The 17,697-nt window shown below is 40.1% G+C and overlaps 2 protein-coding genes and 1 pseudogene across 2 annotated transcripts in view; all 3 read left to right on the top strand.

Moving 5' to 3' along the window:
- Positions 1 to 7,104, top strand: part of CUTC (cutC copper transporter) — a 38,475-nt gene extending 31,371 nt beyond the window's left edge. Inside the window, exon 10 of the mRNA XM_035708196.2 lies at positions 6,969 to 7,104. Coding sequence (XP_035564089.1) covers positions 6,969 to 7,019 — 51 coding nt within the window. The 3' untranslated portion in view covers positions 7,020 to 7,104. The remainder of the gene's footprint in view (positions 1 to 6,968) is intronic.
- An 85-nt stretch (positions 7,105 to 7,189) lies between these two features.
- Positions 7,190 to 8,031, top strand: LOC112672637 (transmembrane protein 88-like; annotated as a pseudogene).
- A 7,057-nt stretch (positions 8,032 to 15,088) lies between these two features.
- ABCC2 (ATP binding cassette subfamily C member 2) overlaps positions 15,089 to 17,697 on the top strand; it is a 69,927-nt gene continuing 67,318 nt past the window's right edge. Inside the window, exons 1-2 of the mRNA XM_025466877.3 lie at positions 15,089 to 15,246; positions 16,939 to 17,112. Coding sequence (XP_025322662.3) covers positions 15,214 to 15,246; positions 16,939 to 17,112 — 207 coding nt within the window. The 5' untranslated portion in view covers positions 15,089 to 15,213. The remainder of the gene's footprint in view (positions 15,247 to 16,938; positions 17,113 to 17,697) is intronic.

Raw genomic sequence — 17,697 nt, forward strand, 5'->3', positions numbered from 1 at the left:
ATCCCAGGGTCCTAGGATCGAGTTCTGCATCAGGCTCCCAGCAGGGAGCCTGCTTCTCCCTATGCCAATGTCTCTGCCTCACTCTCTGTGTCTCTCATGAATAAATAAAATCTTAAAAAAAAAAAAATGAAAAGACAACCCACAGAATGGGAGAAAACATTTGTAAATTGTATGTGCTGGAGGGCTTACATCCAGAATATAAAAAGAATACATAAAACTCAACAATAAAAAGACAACCCAATTTTAAAATGGGCAAAGGGTTTGTATAGACATTTGAACAAAGATGGTATACAGTTGAACAACAAGTACATAAAAAGGTGCTCAACATCATTAGTCATTAGGGAAATGCACGTCAAAACCCCAGTGAAGTACCACTTTACACCCACTAGAATGATTATAACGGAAAAGACTGACCATGCCAAGTGTCGGCAAATATGTGGAGCAACTAGAACTTTCATATACTGCTGCTGGGAATGTGAAATGGTTAAATTGCTTTGTAAAATAATCTAGGGGTTTCTCAAAATGTTAAACAGAGTTTCCATACGTCACAGCAATTCTACATGTAGGTGTATACCCAAGAGAATTGAAAACATGTTCACACAAAAAGTTGTATCCAAATGTTCATTGGCACCATCAATCATCTTCTAGAATTAGAGATTAACCATTTTGTAACCCTTAATGACAAATCAGTTAAAGACCACCAACACTAAAACCACTAGGTAAAAGGTGGAATGGGAACTAAATATCCTAGAGATTATTTGCTACTCAAAAAAATAGGAACTTAACATTATAATGGAGCTATCTGGTTATCAACTTAATCCAGTGAACAAACAATATTACTAGCAGTGGGAGAGTATACTACTAAAAGACAGGATTTGAGAGGGGAAGAGGTCATCCAGTGCACAACCTATGTTAGGAATCACAGTTTGGAGGTCTCCAATGTGCCTCATGGAAGAGTAGGACTACCCGGAAAGCTGTAACAAAGTGTGATGTTTAGCCATTGAGCAAGAAAGAGTGAACTACAAACAGCAGCAGCTCATACAGTGGCTTGGGATTTTCCAATTTCAGCATCAAAAAGTCCTATAAAATCAGTCTCATCATTTTAGTTATACCTCATTAAGTGAGCAAAATGTGGTAAACACTTTCCTTAATAATTAAACCTATTTACTCCCAGTTAATACTGAATGACTTGGGTGTTTCAAAATAAATAAATAAGTAAAACTTAAATCTTTTCTCAGCAAAAAAAAAAAAAAAAAAGTCCGATAGCCTGGGAAACTCCTCAGTGCCAGGCAAACTGGAAAAGTTCAGTCATCTACAAGCTCAGTAAAGTTACCTTTGCCTCTTTTCTTCAGCCCTCACATCCTCGCCCCAATCCTGGAAATTAGATGGCAAGGAATTGAATAACAAGGAAAAATAATAAAAAGAATGATACTTCTCTCCTGGCCCATTGCTGAGGTCTCTGAGTTAAGAAAAGAGAGAGGCTTTAAAATGAATGCGAGATTGTATTGTGGGTGATGATAATGTTCCAAAATTAATTGTAGTGATGGTTGCCCAAGTCTGTGAATATGCCAAAAACCATTGAATTGTACACCTTAAGTGAGGAAGTGTATATAATTTGTAACTCAATAAAGCTGTTTTTAAAAAATTTGTGGTTTTTAAAAAATATATTTATTTATTAATGAAAAACACAGCAGCAGAGACATAAGCAGAGGGAGAAGCAGGCTCCCAATAGGGAGCCTGATGCAGGACTTGATCCCAGAACCTCAGAATCAGACCTGAGTCAAAGGCAGACAATCACTGAGCCACACAGGTGCCCCAAAATGAGAGTTTTAGATTAGCTTTAACCTTTTAATGCCTGAAGAAGACCACAAAAGCATAGGATCTGCCTGAGATGTGGTCAATGGCAGGCAAGTAGGTTTTATAGCATGGTTGAGGACAATGGTGGAAGAAAAATATTGTTTCTTGTTTGTTTTCTGTTTAGTTTGCATCTTGGTAAACTGGCTACACTAGTTTGAATGGATTCCTGTACCATTCCACCAAAAGTTGTGGCTAAGACACCTGAGGAATACACATTCTGTCTATTCCTGTATAGATACTAAGTTTCATCCTTGGATAAAAGCAGATAAATTGTATATTTGGATTGCATTGCTCTGCTCCCTCATAGAATATTTAAAAAAAAAAATCAAACCATTTGGCATTATGCCATGGTCTATATTAGAGATCTAATAGAAAACAGTTGTATAAAATATTTATACAGGTGTGTTATTGAGGCCCTGTAGCAGACTTTTTCCCCCCTTCAGTGTTAGTCTAAAGAGTAGCCAGGCTTCTAAACAAATGATTTGTTGATATTTTATGTATATGGAGTCATATCACGATCAAGACGTTATTTTCTTTTCTGCCTAACTCTTCCTTTCTAAAGCTGTCCTAGAAAGCTGATGCATTCCTGGTGGAATTGTCATTCATATAGTTTCACTTCCCCAGTCCATGGGAGAAGGCACATTGATCCAGGCTAGTCAGTTAGACTGCCTCATGCTTTTGTCCACATGATTGATCCAGAGAGGAGAACACAACACAAATAGGACCATTCAGAATCCTACCAAAGATTCTTTCTGGAGCTCTCAGAAAAGAGATGCTCTCTTTATTTTAAGATTACTGGCCATAACAATCCTGTAAACCTAGAGCTTTTATAGTCATCTTTGGCAGCAAGTAAAAAGCCCACTTGAGAATGAAACTAACACAGAGGTAAGTTGTGTTTGGTAAGGAATTGATTCAGACGTTGACATGCCAAGAGAACTTTGCTGGTGGCTTCTATTTCTAGGAGACCTAAGAATGAGCCTTTTTTTTTTTTTTTTTGCTATATATTATGATATGTGAATGAGTCCTAAAATCATTGCAGCCATCTCACCACCTGTTTGAGAATAAAGGTGATGCCCAAACCAAATGAATGAGAACATGGCCATTGGAATAAGTCAATCTCCCAAGACCCCACCAAAAAGGAGACCTATAGACCAATATCCCCTGTTATTGGGATCCCTGAACATGGATGCAAAAATTCTCAAAAAGATACTAGCCAATAGAATCCAACAGTACATTAAGATTATTCACCATGACCAAATGGGATTTATCCCCAGGATGCAAGGCTGGTTCAACACTCATAAAACAATCAACATGATAGATCACATCATCAACAAGAGAAAAACCAAGAACCATATGATCCTCTCAATAGATGCAGATAAGCATTTGACAAAATACAGCATCTATTCCTGATCAAAACTCTTCAGAGGGTAGGGATAGAGGGAACATTCCTCAGTATCTTAAAAGCCATCTATGGAAGGCAAATATCATTCTCAATGGGGGAAACCTGAGAGCTTTTCCCCTAAGATCAGGAACATGACAGGGATGTCCATTCTCACCACTGTTATTCAACAAAGTACTAGAAGTCCTAGCCTCCGCAATCAACAACAAAAAGAAATAAAAGGCATTCATATAGGCAAAGAAGTCAAACTCTCCCTCTTCGCAGATGACATGATACTGTACATAGAAAACCCAAAAGACTCCACCCCAAGATTGCTAGAATTTGGAGTAATTCATCAATGTAGTAGGATACAAAATCAATGCACAGAAATCAGTGGCATTTCTATACCCTAACAATGAGATTCAGGAGTCAATCCCATTTACAATTGTATGCAAAATTCAGGAGTCAATCCCATTTACAATTGTATGCAAAAGCATAAGATATCTAGGAATAAACCTAACCAAAGAGGTAAAGGATTTATATCCTAAAAACTACAGAACACTTCTGAAAGAAATTGAGGAACTCACAAAGAGATGGAAAAATATTCCAAGCTCATGGATTGGAAGAATAAATATTGTGAAAATGTCTATGCTATCCAGGGCAATTTACATGTTCAATGCAATCCCTATCAAAATACCATGTACTTTCTTTACAGAGTTGGAACAAATAATCCTAAGATTTGTATGGAATCAGAAAAGACCCCGAATAGCCAGGGGAATATTGAAAAAGAAAACCAAAGCTGGGGGCATCACAATGCCGGGTTTCAAGCTGTACTACAAAGCTGTAATCATCAAGACAGTGTGGTACTGGTACAAAAACAGACACAGACCAATGGAACAGAATAGTGAGCCCAGAAAGGGGCCCTCAACTCTATGGTCAACTAATATTCAACAAAGAAGGAAAGACTATCCACTGGAAAAAGGACAGTCTCTTCAATAAATGGTACTGGGAAAATTGGACAGCCACATACAGGAGAATGCAACTAGACCATTCTCTTATACCATACACAAAGATAACCTCAAAATGGATGAAAGATCTAAATGTGAATCCATCAAAATCCTAGAGGACAACACAGGCAACACCCTTTTGGAACTTGGCCACAGCAACTTCTTGCAAGATACATCTATGAAGAAGGCAAAGGAAACAAAAGCAAAAATGAACTATTGGGACTTAAGGTAAAAAATCTTCTGTACAGCAAAAGAAACAGCCAACAAAACTAAAAGACAACCTACAGAATGTGAGAAGATATTTGCAAATGACATATCAGATAAAGGGCTAGTTTCCAAGATCTATAAAGAACTTATTAAACTCAACAGCAAAGAAACAAACAATCCAATCATGAAATGGGCAAAAGACATGAACAGAAACTTCACCAAAGACCTACATATGGCCAACAAGCACATGAGAAAATGCTCTGCATCACTTGCCATCGGGGAAATACAAATCAAAACTGCAATGAGATACCACCTCACACCAGTGAGAATGTTGAAAATTAACAAGACAGGAAACAACAAATGTTGGAGAGGATGTGGAGAAAGGGGAACCCTCTTGCACTGTTGGTGAGAATGTGAACTGGTATAGCCACTCTGGAAAACAGTGTGGAGTTCCTCAAAGAGTGAAAAATAGAGCCACCCTACGACCCAGCAATTGCACTACTACCCTAAAGACACAGATGCAGTGAAACACCGGGACACCTGCACCCCAATGTTCATAGCAGCGATGTCCACAATAGCCAAACCATGGAAGGAGCCTCGATGTCCATAGACAGACGAATAGATAAAGAACATGTGGTCTATATATACAATGGAATATTACTCAGCCATCAGAAAGGATGAATAACCACCATTTGCTTTGACATGGATGGAAATGGAGGGTATTATGCTAAATGAAATAAGTCTATCGGAGAAGGATGATCATCGTATGGTTTCACTCATATGGGGAATATAAGAAATAGTGAAAGGGATTATAAGGGAAAGGAGGGAAAATGAGTGGGAAAAAATAGAGAGGGTGACAAAACATGAGAGACTCCTAACTCTGGGAAACAAAGGGTAGTGGAAGGAGAGGCAGGCGGGGGGATGGGATGACTGGGTGATGAGCACTGAGGAGGGCACTTGATGGGGTGAGCATTGGGTGTTATACTATATGTTGGCAAATCAAACTTCAATTTAGAAAAAAAAAGGAATAAGTCAATCTCAAGACCACGCCATCCTGGGTTTTTGTTTACCTGAACCAATAAGTATTTCTATTCAAGCCACTTTTAAGATGGGTATACTTTTATAAGGGCCCTAATATAATTGAAGAATGCATCAATTTCCCTTTCAGCAATTGCTGTGAAGGTTTTATAGCAACCTTCCTTAATAGCGTCAAGAAATTTCCAAATCTCTGTAGGGTATGACAGTTGCAAGAGAAATCCCATCTTTAGAAAAACAGCCTTACTAGTAAATCACTTGGCTTGACTGAGCTCAAAGGTTTCTAAACTTCATTACAGCTTAATTAAGTCAATCAGAGTTCAACTAACTTCAGACATCTGTCTTAGAGAATGCGCTTGAGAATATCTTGAAGGAGTCGATATATTGTTCTTGTGAAGATAGAGCATTTATAAAGTCATCCTATTTGGAAATCTTTTCCACCCACTCACAAGGGTCCACTCACAAGATGCCAAAGAGATGGCCCTTCCTTTTTTATAGATCAAAGACAAACAATTGCCTCTCATGTTTGAGCCACCACCTGGGTGTCTCAGTTGGTTAAGTGTCTGCCTTCGACTAGGGTCCTGATCTCAGGTCCTGATCCCGGGGTGCTGGAATTGAGCCCTGCCTGAGCCGGGCTTCCAGCTCAATGGAGAGTCTGTTTCTCCCTCTCCCTCTGCCCCTCCCCCTGCTTGTGCTCTCTCTTGCTCACTCTCTCCCTCTCTGAAATAAAAATCTTAAAAAAAAAAGTCATGATTATGAGAATAGCACATTTTATTTACTTAGCCTATATCCATATGCCCAGCACTGTAACTCCTGCTCTATAGATGTAGCCTCCACAGCAAAAGAATTTAAAATTGGAATTATATGATTGAAATTATACATTTTTCCTATAAATGAGCCTCTTCAAAAACCACTTGGTAGCCCCTCTCAAAAATGTCCCCAAGCAATAAATAAAGCCAAGTGCAAATAAAAGCACTTTCCCAGAATTTCTACATGTATGTATGGATGTATGTAAACACACAGAAAAAATACATTTTACAGTCTTGCAGTAGGCTTAAATGTGTTTATCCAGAAAATTTTCTTGGGCCCACTAATTTGGTCATCTTCATGCTCTCAATTCACATAACTGGCAATAATAATAATAGTCCAACCACAAATTATAAGAATGCATTTGGTATTATGAATTTAAACAACTTCATAGTAAGAAGGCCAACTTATTTCAAGGCAGTACTTTCTCTTAACAACGATGAGAAAAAATTCAGCTTTGTCTTATCTACAGTTTCTTTTGATCAACAGATTTGTTGGGTGCTATTTTTGGGGAGCCAGTATTCTACAGAATTCAACATCTACGCATTTTCACTTGTTTCCTTCAGTCCTCCAGCTACCCTGAAAGCAACCACTATTAACAATTTCTTGTGTATATTTCCAGAAATTTTTTATAATTTACTTGTATGTAATTGCTTATAAAGCTATGTGCCTTTCAGGACGCCTGGGTGGTTCAGTGGTTGAGCATCTGCCTTCGCCTCAGATCGTGATCCTGGGGTCCTTGGATGGAGACCCGCATCAGCCTCCCTGCAGGGAGCCTGCTTCTGCCTCTGCCTATGTCTCTGCCTCTCTGTGTCTCGCATGAATAAATAAAATCTTTTTTTTTTTTAAAAAAGGCTATGTGCTTTTCTCTGTGAGAACTACTACTTGTATTGCCCCTATGTTATTTTCGTCAGATGCATCTCCTGTTTGGGTACTTTCATATTACTATTTGTTGTAGAAAATTCTCCTAAAAATTAAACAAAAAAAGTATTATAAATGTATCTTTGTGTTCTGGTATCACATTATTTTTTTTTCCGGGACTCAGAAGAGCATTTTTCTCTCCACTGTACATCGTTTTTATGCTAGTCCATTTTCTTCTGTTGTCTTATGACCTATCAAGCATATACGTTATGAGAGGCCGGCCGTGGCGGAGGTCCCCGGGGCGCAGCGCCCGGCTCCCGGCGGCGGCCCGGAGCCCCGGGACCCCTGGACCGCTGGGCCTGCGCGGTGCTGGTCACGGCCCAGAATCTGCTGGTGGCCGCCTTCACCCTCCTGTTGCTGGCGCTGGTGCTGGGGACCATCCTGCTGCCCGCCGTCACCATGCTAGGCTTCGGCTTCCTCTGCCACTCCCACTCCCAGTTCCTGCGCTCCCAGGCGCCCCCCTGCACCGCGCACCTGCGGGACCCGGGCTGCACGGCCCGGCGGGTCCCCGGCTTGCTGCTCCTCGGGCCGCTGCTCGCGCCGGCCCTGGCCAGCTACCGCCGCCTGCGCCTGGCCGACTGCCTCGTGCCCTGCAGCCGAGCCCTGTACCGGCGCCCGCGCGCCCCGCAGCCGCGGCAGACCCGGGCCTCGCCGGGGACCCAGGCCGGCCCCGCTCGGGAAAGGTCCGGGTCTGAGGATCCTCTCGAGTCAAGAGCCACCCCGACGACCGCCGCTCCCCCCCGCCCCCCGTCTCCCAGTCGGCCCGAGGACTTGAAGCCCGGGGGTCGCCCGACCTACCCCGCCCCCACCCCAGCCTAAGCCGGGGCCCAGCATCCCCTCGAAGAACCGCTGAGCATCTACCGACCCAAAGCTGGCGGAAATCCGCCACACCCCGGAAAACCCACGTTCCTCCTGCTACCTAGATCCGAATCCTGAACATCTGGGCTGGACCCTACACACACCCCACCACTCCACCCTCCCCTCCCCCGCCCCCGTCGTTGGGACCACTCCGCCTCGTGTCGTGTCCTCTCCTGGTGCAGCTCCTCTAGTATTTACGGGCTGGGGGCGGGGGGGGGGGCCCGAGGTTGGAGGGGAAGGGGTGACCACACATCAAATAAAGAGTGAACTGAAAAAAAAAAAAAAAAAAAGAATATACGTTATGAGATGGTGTGAAATAAAGACCTAAATTAATTATTTCTTTTCTATACTAATATGCCGCTGTCAGAAAAACATTAAACAATTCATCTTATTTCTCTCTAGTTTGTCAGAAGTTAAAAGATCATCTCTTGAGTTTACTAGGAACATTATTCTGTACTGTCAATAGCTTTTACTATTTTTTAAAGTATATACTTTTTTAAAAAACTATGAAACTTTTTAGTAGTTGACTTTTTTGGAGAGGCTATAAGTCTAATTCAATCATTTCATTCATTAGTTAAACCTATTCTTTACAATTTGTTTATTCTTCCAGAAGATTTTCACTATATTTCAGGTTTTAATAATTTAAAAAGTATAGGTTTATAATAAATTAGGATATTTTTAAACTTAGTGGGTTCTTTTTAAAAGATTTTATTTATTTATTCATGATAGACACAGAGAGGCAGAGACACAGACAGAGGGAGAAGCAGCTTCTCAACAAGGATCCCAATGTGGGACTCAATCTGAGGACCCCAGAATCACGTCTTGAGCCAAAGGCAGATGCTCAACCACTGAGACACCCACTGAGTCACCAAGGTGTCCCTAAAAGTTGGTGTTAATTTAATAATTTGTATATTCTATTTGGTCTATGGTTATCCTTAAAAGATTTTTTTGTTTTAGTAGTACAAAAATGTACAGATTATATTTAATGGGAGAATTGGGGAGTGATTATCTTATTACTTTATAATTACAGTTTTTAGTTTTTGCTATAGGAACAGGAATTGCTAGGCCAAATTTAAAACATGAAGGCAAAAGCAATCTTTTTACTGTTACCACTTAAATCTCAATGTTTAAAGGTATTGCACAAGAAAGAAAACCTTTTTTTAAGTTTATCTCTAATCATTAACCAGAAGTATATGACTTTGGTTATCTTGAACATTGAACTTTTGCAGATTTTTCAAAGTTATTTAATGCAATCATGTTAATCAACATTTGTTAAATAAAATGACACAGCATATTGTTTTGCCAGGTCATTCTGATCAAACATTTTCTCCAACTGAATTATCTCTATGCAATGAATTTAGTGTACACACTTTGCACCATTAAAAAGAGATTTTTGGAGACCATTAGGAAGAGATTTAGGAGAGATCATTTAAATAAGACCAGCAGAGGAAAGGCCAGGACCCAGGTTTCCTGACTGCTTTACATCTTTCTTAGTCTTTAAACATCAATAATACTATGATACAGCAATGATAATACTAAAGGAGAGAGCTCACAGAACACCTCATCTGATTGAATAGGAGCATTCCTGCAAACTTGCATGTATTTGACATATTCATATCATATCTTTAGGGCACTAGGACAACTTGATTTAAAGAAATCCCACAGTGTATCCTCAGGCAAAGGGGATCATCACATTATTTTTGTCTTTTATGGTAAATTGCTTATACATTAAATCATAAAATCTTGGAAATCTAGGCAGACCTTCTCCCCAGAGCATATATCTTTTGTTCAGTGTTTCCTACTTCATGAAAGGGTAGAGGAACATCTGACAATATTTCTATTATGCAGATATGGAACATTATTCTTCATAAATTATGGGATGTAGAACTATTAACCCTTCTGAACCTCAATTTTCTAATTGATGAAATTATAATAAAAGTATCTATCTCATAGCATTATTATAAGGATTAAAGAAGACAAAATTGTTAGTGTCTAACATGGAAATGCATTCATTATTTTAAGAAACCTATGTGACATTGACATATAATAGGGATCCATTAAGTGGGAGTTATCTTAATGCCTGTAAGTCACTGATACAGATGTTTAAGATACTGAAGCAACTGCAGATCCTCTTGGCATGCCAGTAAAGCTCTTCCTTGGGTTACATAATTCTGTTCATCTCTTTGAACTACACCTTTTGTAGTTGTCCCACAGTTCTTAGATATACTGTTGTTTTTCAGTCTAATTTCTCATTGTTTTCCAGCTTTAACATTCTCTCTGAGATCTCCTCAGGCTCAGAGATTCTTTCCTGAGCTATGTCCAGTCTCCTAATAAGCCCATTAAAGTCAATCTTCCTTTCTGTTACAGTGGTTTTTATCTCCCATATTTCAGTTCTTTCTTAGAATTTCTATCTCTTTGCTTACATTGCCCCTCTGTTCTTGCATGTTGTCTACTTCATCCATTAGAGCCTTTAGCATATTAATCATAGTTGTTTTAAATTCCTACTCTGATCATTCCAGCCTCCCTGTCATATCTGAATCTGGTTCTGATGCTTGCTTTGTCTCTCCACACTGTTTTTTTGCCTTTTAGTATGTCTCGTAATCTTTTCTTGACAGATGGACTTGATGTACTGGGTAAAAGGAACTGCTGAAAATAGGCCTTTAGTGATGTGGTGGTAAGGTGTTGGAGAAGAGGAAGTGTTCTATGGTCCTATGATTAGGTCTCCATCGTTTAGTGAGCCTATGCCTCTGGACTGTGAACTTCACAAGTGCTTCTCAGCTCTCTCCCTTAGGTGAACAAGAAGGCTAGAATAGGCTAGATTTGGGTATTTCTCTCCCTGCTCCCCAGGTTGGTTAGGCTCTGATGAAACCACAACAGGTTAAGTAAGTTCTGATTAAGTAGCTTCTGAGAGCAGGCCTGTTGAAAAGAACAGAATTCTCTGGTATATTTCAAATGGCATTTGTTTTCCCCCTGCCAGAGGCAGATTTTTCTTCAAAATTCACTGTGAGAACCTCCCAAAGCTCCTGAAGGTAAAACTCACAAACGTGTTTGTAGGGAGGAGCTCCTCTATAACTGAGTCCCATGGATTTTTTTTTTTATCATCTTTCAGACTTGACTGAGATTTCAGTTGGACTTAGGCAGAGACTGAGTCATCCAGTGCAGATTTGTGAACAAAGTCCAGAAGCAAATGAACACCTTCTTGGAGGGATTCACAGAACTGCTTTCTGTTGATTTAAAATATTTTTTAATATTTTATTTGTTTATTTGAGAGAGAGCATGATAGAGAGAGATCACAAGCAGAAGGGAGGGATAGAGAGAGAAGCAGATTCCCCACTGAGCAGGAAGCCCAACACAGGACTCGATCCCAGGACCCTGGGATCATTACCTGAGCGGAAGGCAGATGCTTAATTGACTGAGCCACCCAGGTGCCCTTGATTAAAATATTTGATGACAACAAGCTGGAGTTGCTGATGTGCACCTGGGCAGTGTGCACGTGAAAAACTAGGGGTAACATTCTATTTACAGGAAAGGTTACTGTCCAAACCATCCTGTCATTCTGTGGTTCTGAAAGGCTGTGTTGGTGATGGTTGCTGAGAAGTGTCTACAGATTGTCACAGAGACATCCCAAGTATCTGTCTATGGATTTGCCTAAACTTTTGGTCCCAGTGGTTCTCAGCAGGTTCACAATAGAGCAATAGTGGAGTTCTGAAAAACTGCCCAGAGTTCACACATGCTTTAATTGCCTTGACTTACCTCCACACTAAACCTTTGAAGATTTATGAAGAACTTCTCATGGTTGTGGAAGATGCACAAGGATTTGCCTCGGGGTGTTTGTTTATAAAGTAAGTCCTGTTTGCACTTCTGCACTTGCCTAACAGACTTGGCAGAGACAATGGCAAAATAACAGCTACGTACTGTGGCTCCTGGAGCAGAGTCTTCTCCCATGCACTTGCCCAAGTTCAGATGCGAGAAGCCAGTCATAGGTCATATTCCTATATTCTCCAGTACAAATTATCAACTGGATGATGTGTACACTAGTTATATTTCAGGAGGACTTTGTCTATTTATGTTGTGCTTTTGTAGGCAAAGCCCTTAATAAATATTTCACATAGTTTAAAAAAAAAAAAAAAAAAAGACCTCTCAGTGACTCCATGATTCTCAGACCTGAGACTCTATCAGGTCAATTACAGTTCAGGATTCCCTATCCCAGCACTGGATCCTGTAGAGGTTTTAGTTTATGCAGTTTTGTTCTAGTAAATTGTGATTCTCTGCATTTGCTTGTCTGTCTTTTCAATTTGGGGGGCAGCAGTTCACTGTGTGACCTCACTTCTCTTATTGAGCTAAGAAGCATTGTTGATTTTTCAGATTGCTCAGAATTTTACTTGTTAGGATGGAATAGTACTGCCAAGTTCTTTACATGCCCAACCCACCCACTTCTTTTTTCATTTAATAATACACCATGTATTTATTCCATCCATGTTAGTATATATCCTATAATCTCAGCGTTTGTTTTATTTATTTATTTATTTATTTTTGTTTTATTTATTTTTAAATATTTTATTTATTTATTCATGAGAGACACAGAGAGAGAGAGGCAGAGACATAGGCTAGAGGGAGAAGCAGACTGCCTGAAGGAGCCTGATGTGGAACTCGATCCCGGGACCCTGGGAGCATGACGTGAGCCAAAAGCAGACACTCAACCACTGAGCCACCCAGGTGCCCTTACAGCATTTGTTTTAATGAATATTTAAATCCTCTACCATCCCTTTTATAAGCAACTCAAAACGTTTTAAGCACAAATGAATATAAATTCTGCTTATTTTAAAACATGATTATCGAGATCCCTGGGTGGCGCAGCGGTTTGGCGCCTGCCTTTGGCCCAGGGCGCGATCCTGGAGACCCGGAATCGAATCCCACGTCGGGCTCCCGGTACATGGAGCCTGCTTCTCCCTCTGCCTGTGTCTCTGCCCCTCTCTCTCTCTCTCTCTGTGTGTGTGTGTGTGTGTGTGACTATCATAAATAAATAAAAATTAAAATAATAATAAAATTAAAAAAAACATGATTATCATTTCTATCAGTCATTTTTTATTCCTCTTACTTGCAATAGACAACACAGCGGAGGGGAGGGGGTTACATTTTATCTATAGAAAATAATTCCACTCACACCATATCACTCATTAGGTCCTCTCTTCAGTCTCAATGAACATTTCCAAGCATAGCCAATTTGCTTTCACAACTACTTGCTAGACAAGTGCAGTCAATAGATCCTCCATCTGCTAGAAAGATAGAAGATTGACATCACTGTCAAGGAATAATTCAGACATTTAGTTAGATGTTTGTATGCTAGCTTTTTCATACTTGAGGAAGATCGTCATTACGCTATTGTCAACAAACAAAGGGAAAAGCCAGGGCTTATAAAAAAGAGACGGGAATGGAGGAAAACATAGTGTGAGGGTTTATTTTTGATTAAGCTAATTAGCTGGAGGGCATCAAAGAGGCCAGTATGGGAAGCTGGTGTTGAGTAGGCCAGCTGGATCATCAGTGAATACAATTTCAGAGGGGTACCTGGGTGGCTCAGTCGGTTAAGTCTGCCTTCACTCAGGTCATGATCTCAGGGTCCTCGGATCGAGTCCCTCTTTGGGATCCCTGCTCAGTGGGGAATGAGTATCCTAATAAAAGTTATACATCTTTCAGATGTCAATAATCCACAACATATCTGCTAGTACTAGTGGTAAATGTTATTATCATTTTTGAGTTTAAGGTAACCGAAGGTATAGTTAACTTTAGGCTGGGCATTAAAGTACACATTAAATATGTATGTATGTATGTATGTATACATTGAAGTGTACATTACTGTTGTGTTAATTACTCTCTGTAGGTACAGTCTGTATATACCCATAGAACAAAGAAGTGTTTTTTTGTGTTAGTGACCAAAATGGTTTCACCCGATCCCCCAAATGATGGCATTTGCACTTTAATACATTGGCAAAAATGTGTGGCTGTTGTTAGAGTGACCTGATTTTAAAAGAGCATTTGCTTTACTAGAGGAGGGAGTAATGGGGAGTTGTTGTTCTAAATGGACATAGAGTTTCAGTTGGGCAAGATGAAAAAGTTCTGGAGATTGGTTGCACAACAATGTGAATATACTTAACACTTCTAAACTGTATGCATTTAGAAATGGTAAAATTTATGTCATGCATTTTATACCACAATACAAAAAATTAATTTAAAATATTATCACATAATACCTAATAATTATGGAAAAATAAAAAAATACAGAAAAGCAAAAAGAAAATTCCCCCACAATCCTAACAGCTAAGGCTAACGTTTTGTCACATAAATTATACATATACATGGGTTCATGCTAGATATGCTGTTTTATAACCTGACTTTTTGAAATAAAGTTTATACTACTTTTAACTATATTTTAAGTTCTATGGTCTTTAAAAAAAGATTTATTTATTTATTTTAGAAAGCAAGAGAGCATGAGTGGGAAGGGCAGAGGGTGAAAGAGTGACTCTCAAGCAGACTCCATGCTGAGCATGGACCTGATGAGGGGCTGAAACCCACGACCCTAAGATCAGGACCTGAGCCAAACTAGAAGTCAGATGCCTGACTGCACCACCTAGGTGCCCTTCAGTTCTATGGTCTTAATTTAAATCCAGAGGAGTAGGATATATTTCACATTCCTATAAGTTCTAAGGCCTTAAAACAGAAGTGAAACTGCGTGTTTAAGGGTACTTGCCCCTCCATTGATGCTTCCCTTTTTAGGTCATATGTCTTCAGGAGAAGAAAAGGCTCCTCTGCTCCTGAGTTGTCCACCAGCTCTGCTGACATTTTTCAGTGGTTCCTTTTAGACACTATCATATCTACAAAGGCTTCTGGTCCTTGGGAAATGGTGAGTCTACCTGCCCTTGGGGCTCCTCAGTCCTAGTCACGTGTCTATCCACTAGAACAAGGTAAATAAATATCTGAGGAAGGTTAATGAGTAAACTGTTAGGATGAAAGGTCTCATTTGGAACGTCAGAACATCAGAATGGGAGATAACTCACTGCTACTTGCAGTCTACCTTCTCTGAGGAAGAGTAAATAAAACACGGCAGAGTCACAGAAGAGTCTTCGTTCCAGAAGTGCTCCAGGAATCATGCTGGAGGAATTCTGCAACTCTACGTTTTGGGTGAGAAATAATACTTATATTCACTGTTGACTCTTCACAGACTCAGAGCTAATAGATTAACCTTGGTGGCAACCAATAAGAACCAGAAATGTTAGATGTGCAGATGGTGTAAAGCTCAGAGTTTTTTGTTTTGGTTTTGTTTTTTTTTTTTTTTTTTAGGTTTGGGGGGACGGTTAAGAAAAGATACGTTATAATGTCTCCAGAGGATATTCTATGTGGAGGAGGTAACATATGTATTCTCTAACATATATTTATTGTGTCCCAGACTCTTTCTCAGACTAGCTAGCTGTAAAATTGTCTTCTCTAAAGAGAAATAGGGAAAAGCCTTCCGATTTCAACAATGTTAGGAGGGAAAGTTATTGCAGAGTTCATGGAGTGGGAGGAAGAAGAGAAGACCCAAGGTTGAGTTTTGTAGAGGTAAATGCTGGGATATTGAAATGATAGTGATATGTTCTAGAGGAACTGGCAATTAGTGGTATGGAGTGGAAGTTGAGGTCAGGATGCAGATTTGGGCATCATGAGCACTGAGACCATTTTTGAATCAGTTGAGCAGAGAAGTTCAAGTCAGACAGGGTGAGCAACAGTACCAAATGGCTTAGTGGAATAGAAAATAAGAAGGAACCTAGGATTTAGTGATGCTGTGAAAGTGTGGTCTGTACATGCCTAGCACAGCATCAGAATCATGTGGAGGGCGTGTTAAAATAGTTTAAATACCTTAGGTGATTCTTCTGAATTCTAAAGTTAGATAACTTTATGGAGAGATAAGAAGAGTAGGGATGAGATAGCAGAGCAGGTGGTTAGCATTCACATCTTAGAAAGAACCTGGATCCCCAAGACCTCAAGGCTAAGATGCCTACAACACAGGAGGGTGGGACTTAATGGCCCCAGGATCTTACCAGACCATCTTTTGAGAATTCTCTCTGAGAGAATCTGAGTATCTGACAGATCATCTTGGTCAGGGCACCACAATGTATCCTTTCAAGAGTTTGTGTGAACAACTATGCAAAGACAACTAAAAAGTATTTACAAGGAGAGAAAAATCTACCTTCACACGACTCAGAAATAAGAACTAGTGCTCCCACCTTCACTTCATAAGACATCCTATCTATTGCAGAATGTAAGGACAAGTCCCAATATGCCGGGAATAGGTCATCCACTAGCGCCAGAACAGCGCCTGCACCCAAGATCCCCTCAGGTTCCAATCTCTGTAAGCCCCCTAGCCAGAAGGAGGTGAAATGCCATAGTGTGACTAATGCCTGTGTTGCCTGCCTGTTTGAACATCTGTCAGGGAGTTGAGTTAGTGCTAAAAGCAAAAATGAGAACAAGTTTCTATATCCAAGGGAACTATTTGAATTGAAGAACAGTCCATTCCTCTTCTTCCCACAACTTGGCAAATGCAGTGGTGAAGTTTACCTAGAATAGCTGGTGGAGAAATTTCCTTAGAATTACAGAAAGAAAAGTTTCTAAAGGTTAGATCAGCCAGAAAAGTCACTGTCATTAAATGTTGAATTTATATCAATGGAGATAAGTGGGAAAAATGCGGCTAGGGAAGGGGCAGGCCAGATATGGACAGAGAATAGAGTTAAAGTTGTTTGGGGAACAGGGGTGGAAATAGAGGTAACAGGAAGCAAGAGTGCTTGTGCTGGTTTTGTGTCTTCAAAAAATAAATATATTTTGTTTTGATTCCCCCAGAACTCTTCATTCTTGGATAGCTCAGAAGCGGACCTGCCACTTTGTTTTGAGCAAACTGTTCTGGTGTGGATTCCCTTGGGTTTCCTTTGGCTCCTGGCCCCTTGGCAGCTTCTTCATGTGTATAGGACCAAGATCAAGAGATCTTCTATAACCAAACTCTACCTTGCTAAGCAGGTACAGGAACTCCACTACTTTCTAACTAATTACTTGGTACACAATAGAGATACATAATACAGACATTTTTTGGTGATTAAAGTGTCTTCATCCCTATCTTTATTTTTTTTTTAAGATTTATTTATTTGTTTGAGAGACTGAGTGAGAGAGAGCACAAGCAGAGGGGAGGAGCAAAGGGAGAGGGATAAGCAGACTCCCCACTGAGGAGGGAGCCCAACATGGGCTCTATCCTGGGACTCTGGGATCACGACCTAGGCCGAAGGCAGATGCTTAACTGATTGAACCACCCAGGCACCCTCTTCTTCCCTACCTTTAACCAGCTTTCCTGAGACAGGTGCTCACTGGCCCCTTGCCATATTTCTGAGTTGAGGTGACTTTAATTTTTGCATAAGGATAGTGATTCTTAAATTATTGATATCAGACTCTTTAGACACTGATGATGAGTAGCCAGTCAAATAGTTATTGTCTTTTTAATATTTAAGAAGCAAATCCTGGATGACCTGTCTTGAAACCATTCTAGGAGACTATATTTCATATGGAGACTATAATTCATACAATGAGGTAAAAATAAAATGCACCATTTTC

The sequence above is a fragment of the Canis lupus genome, chromosome 28 (assembly GCF_003254725.2).
Source record: "Canis lupus dingo isolate Sandy chromosome 28, ASM325472v2, whole genome shotgun sequence".
NCBI lineage: Eukaryota > Metazoa > Chordata > Mammalia > Carnivora > Canidae > Canis > Canis lupus.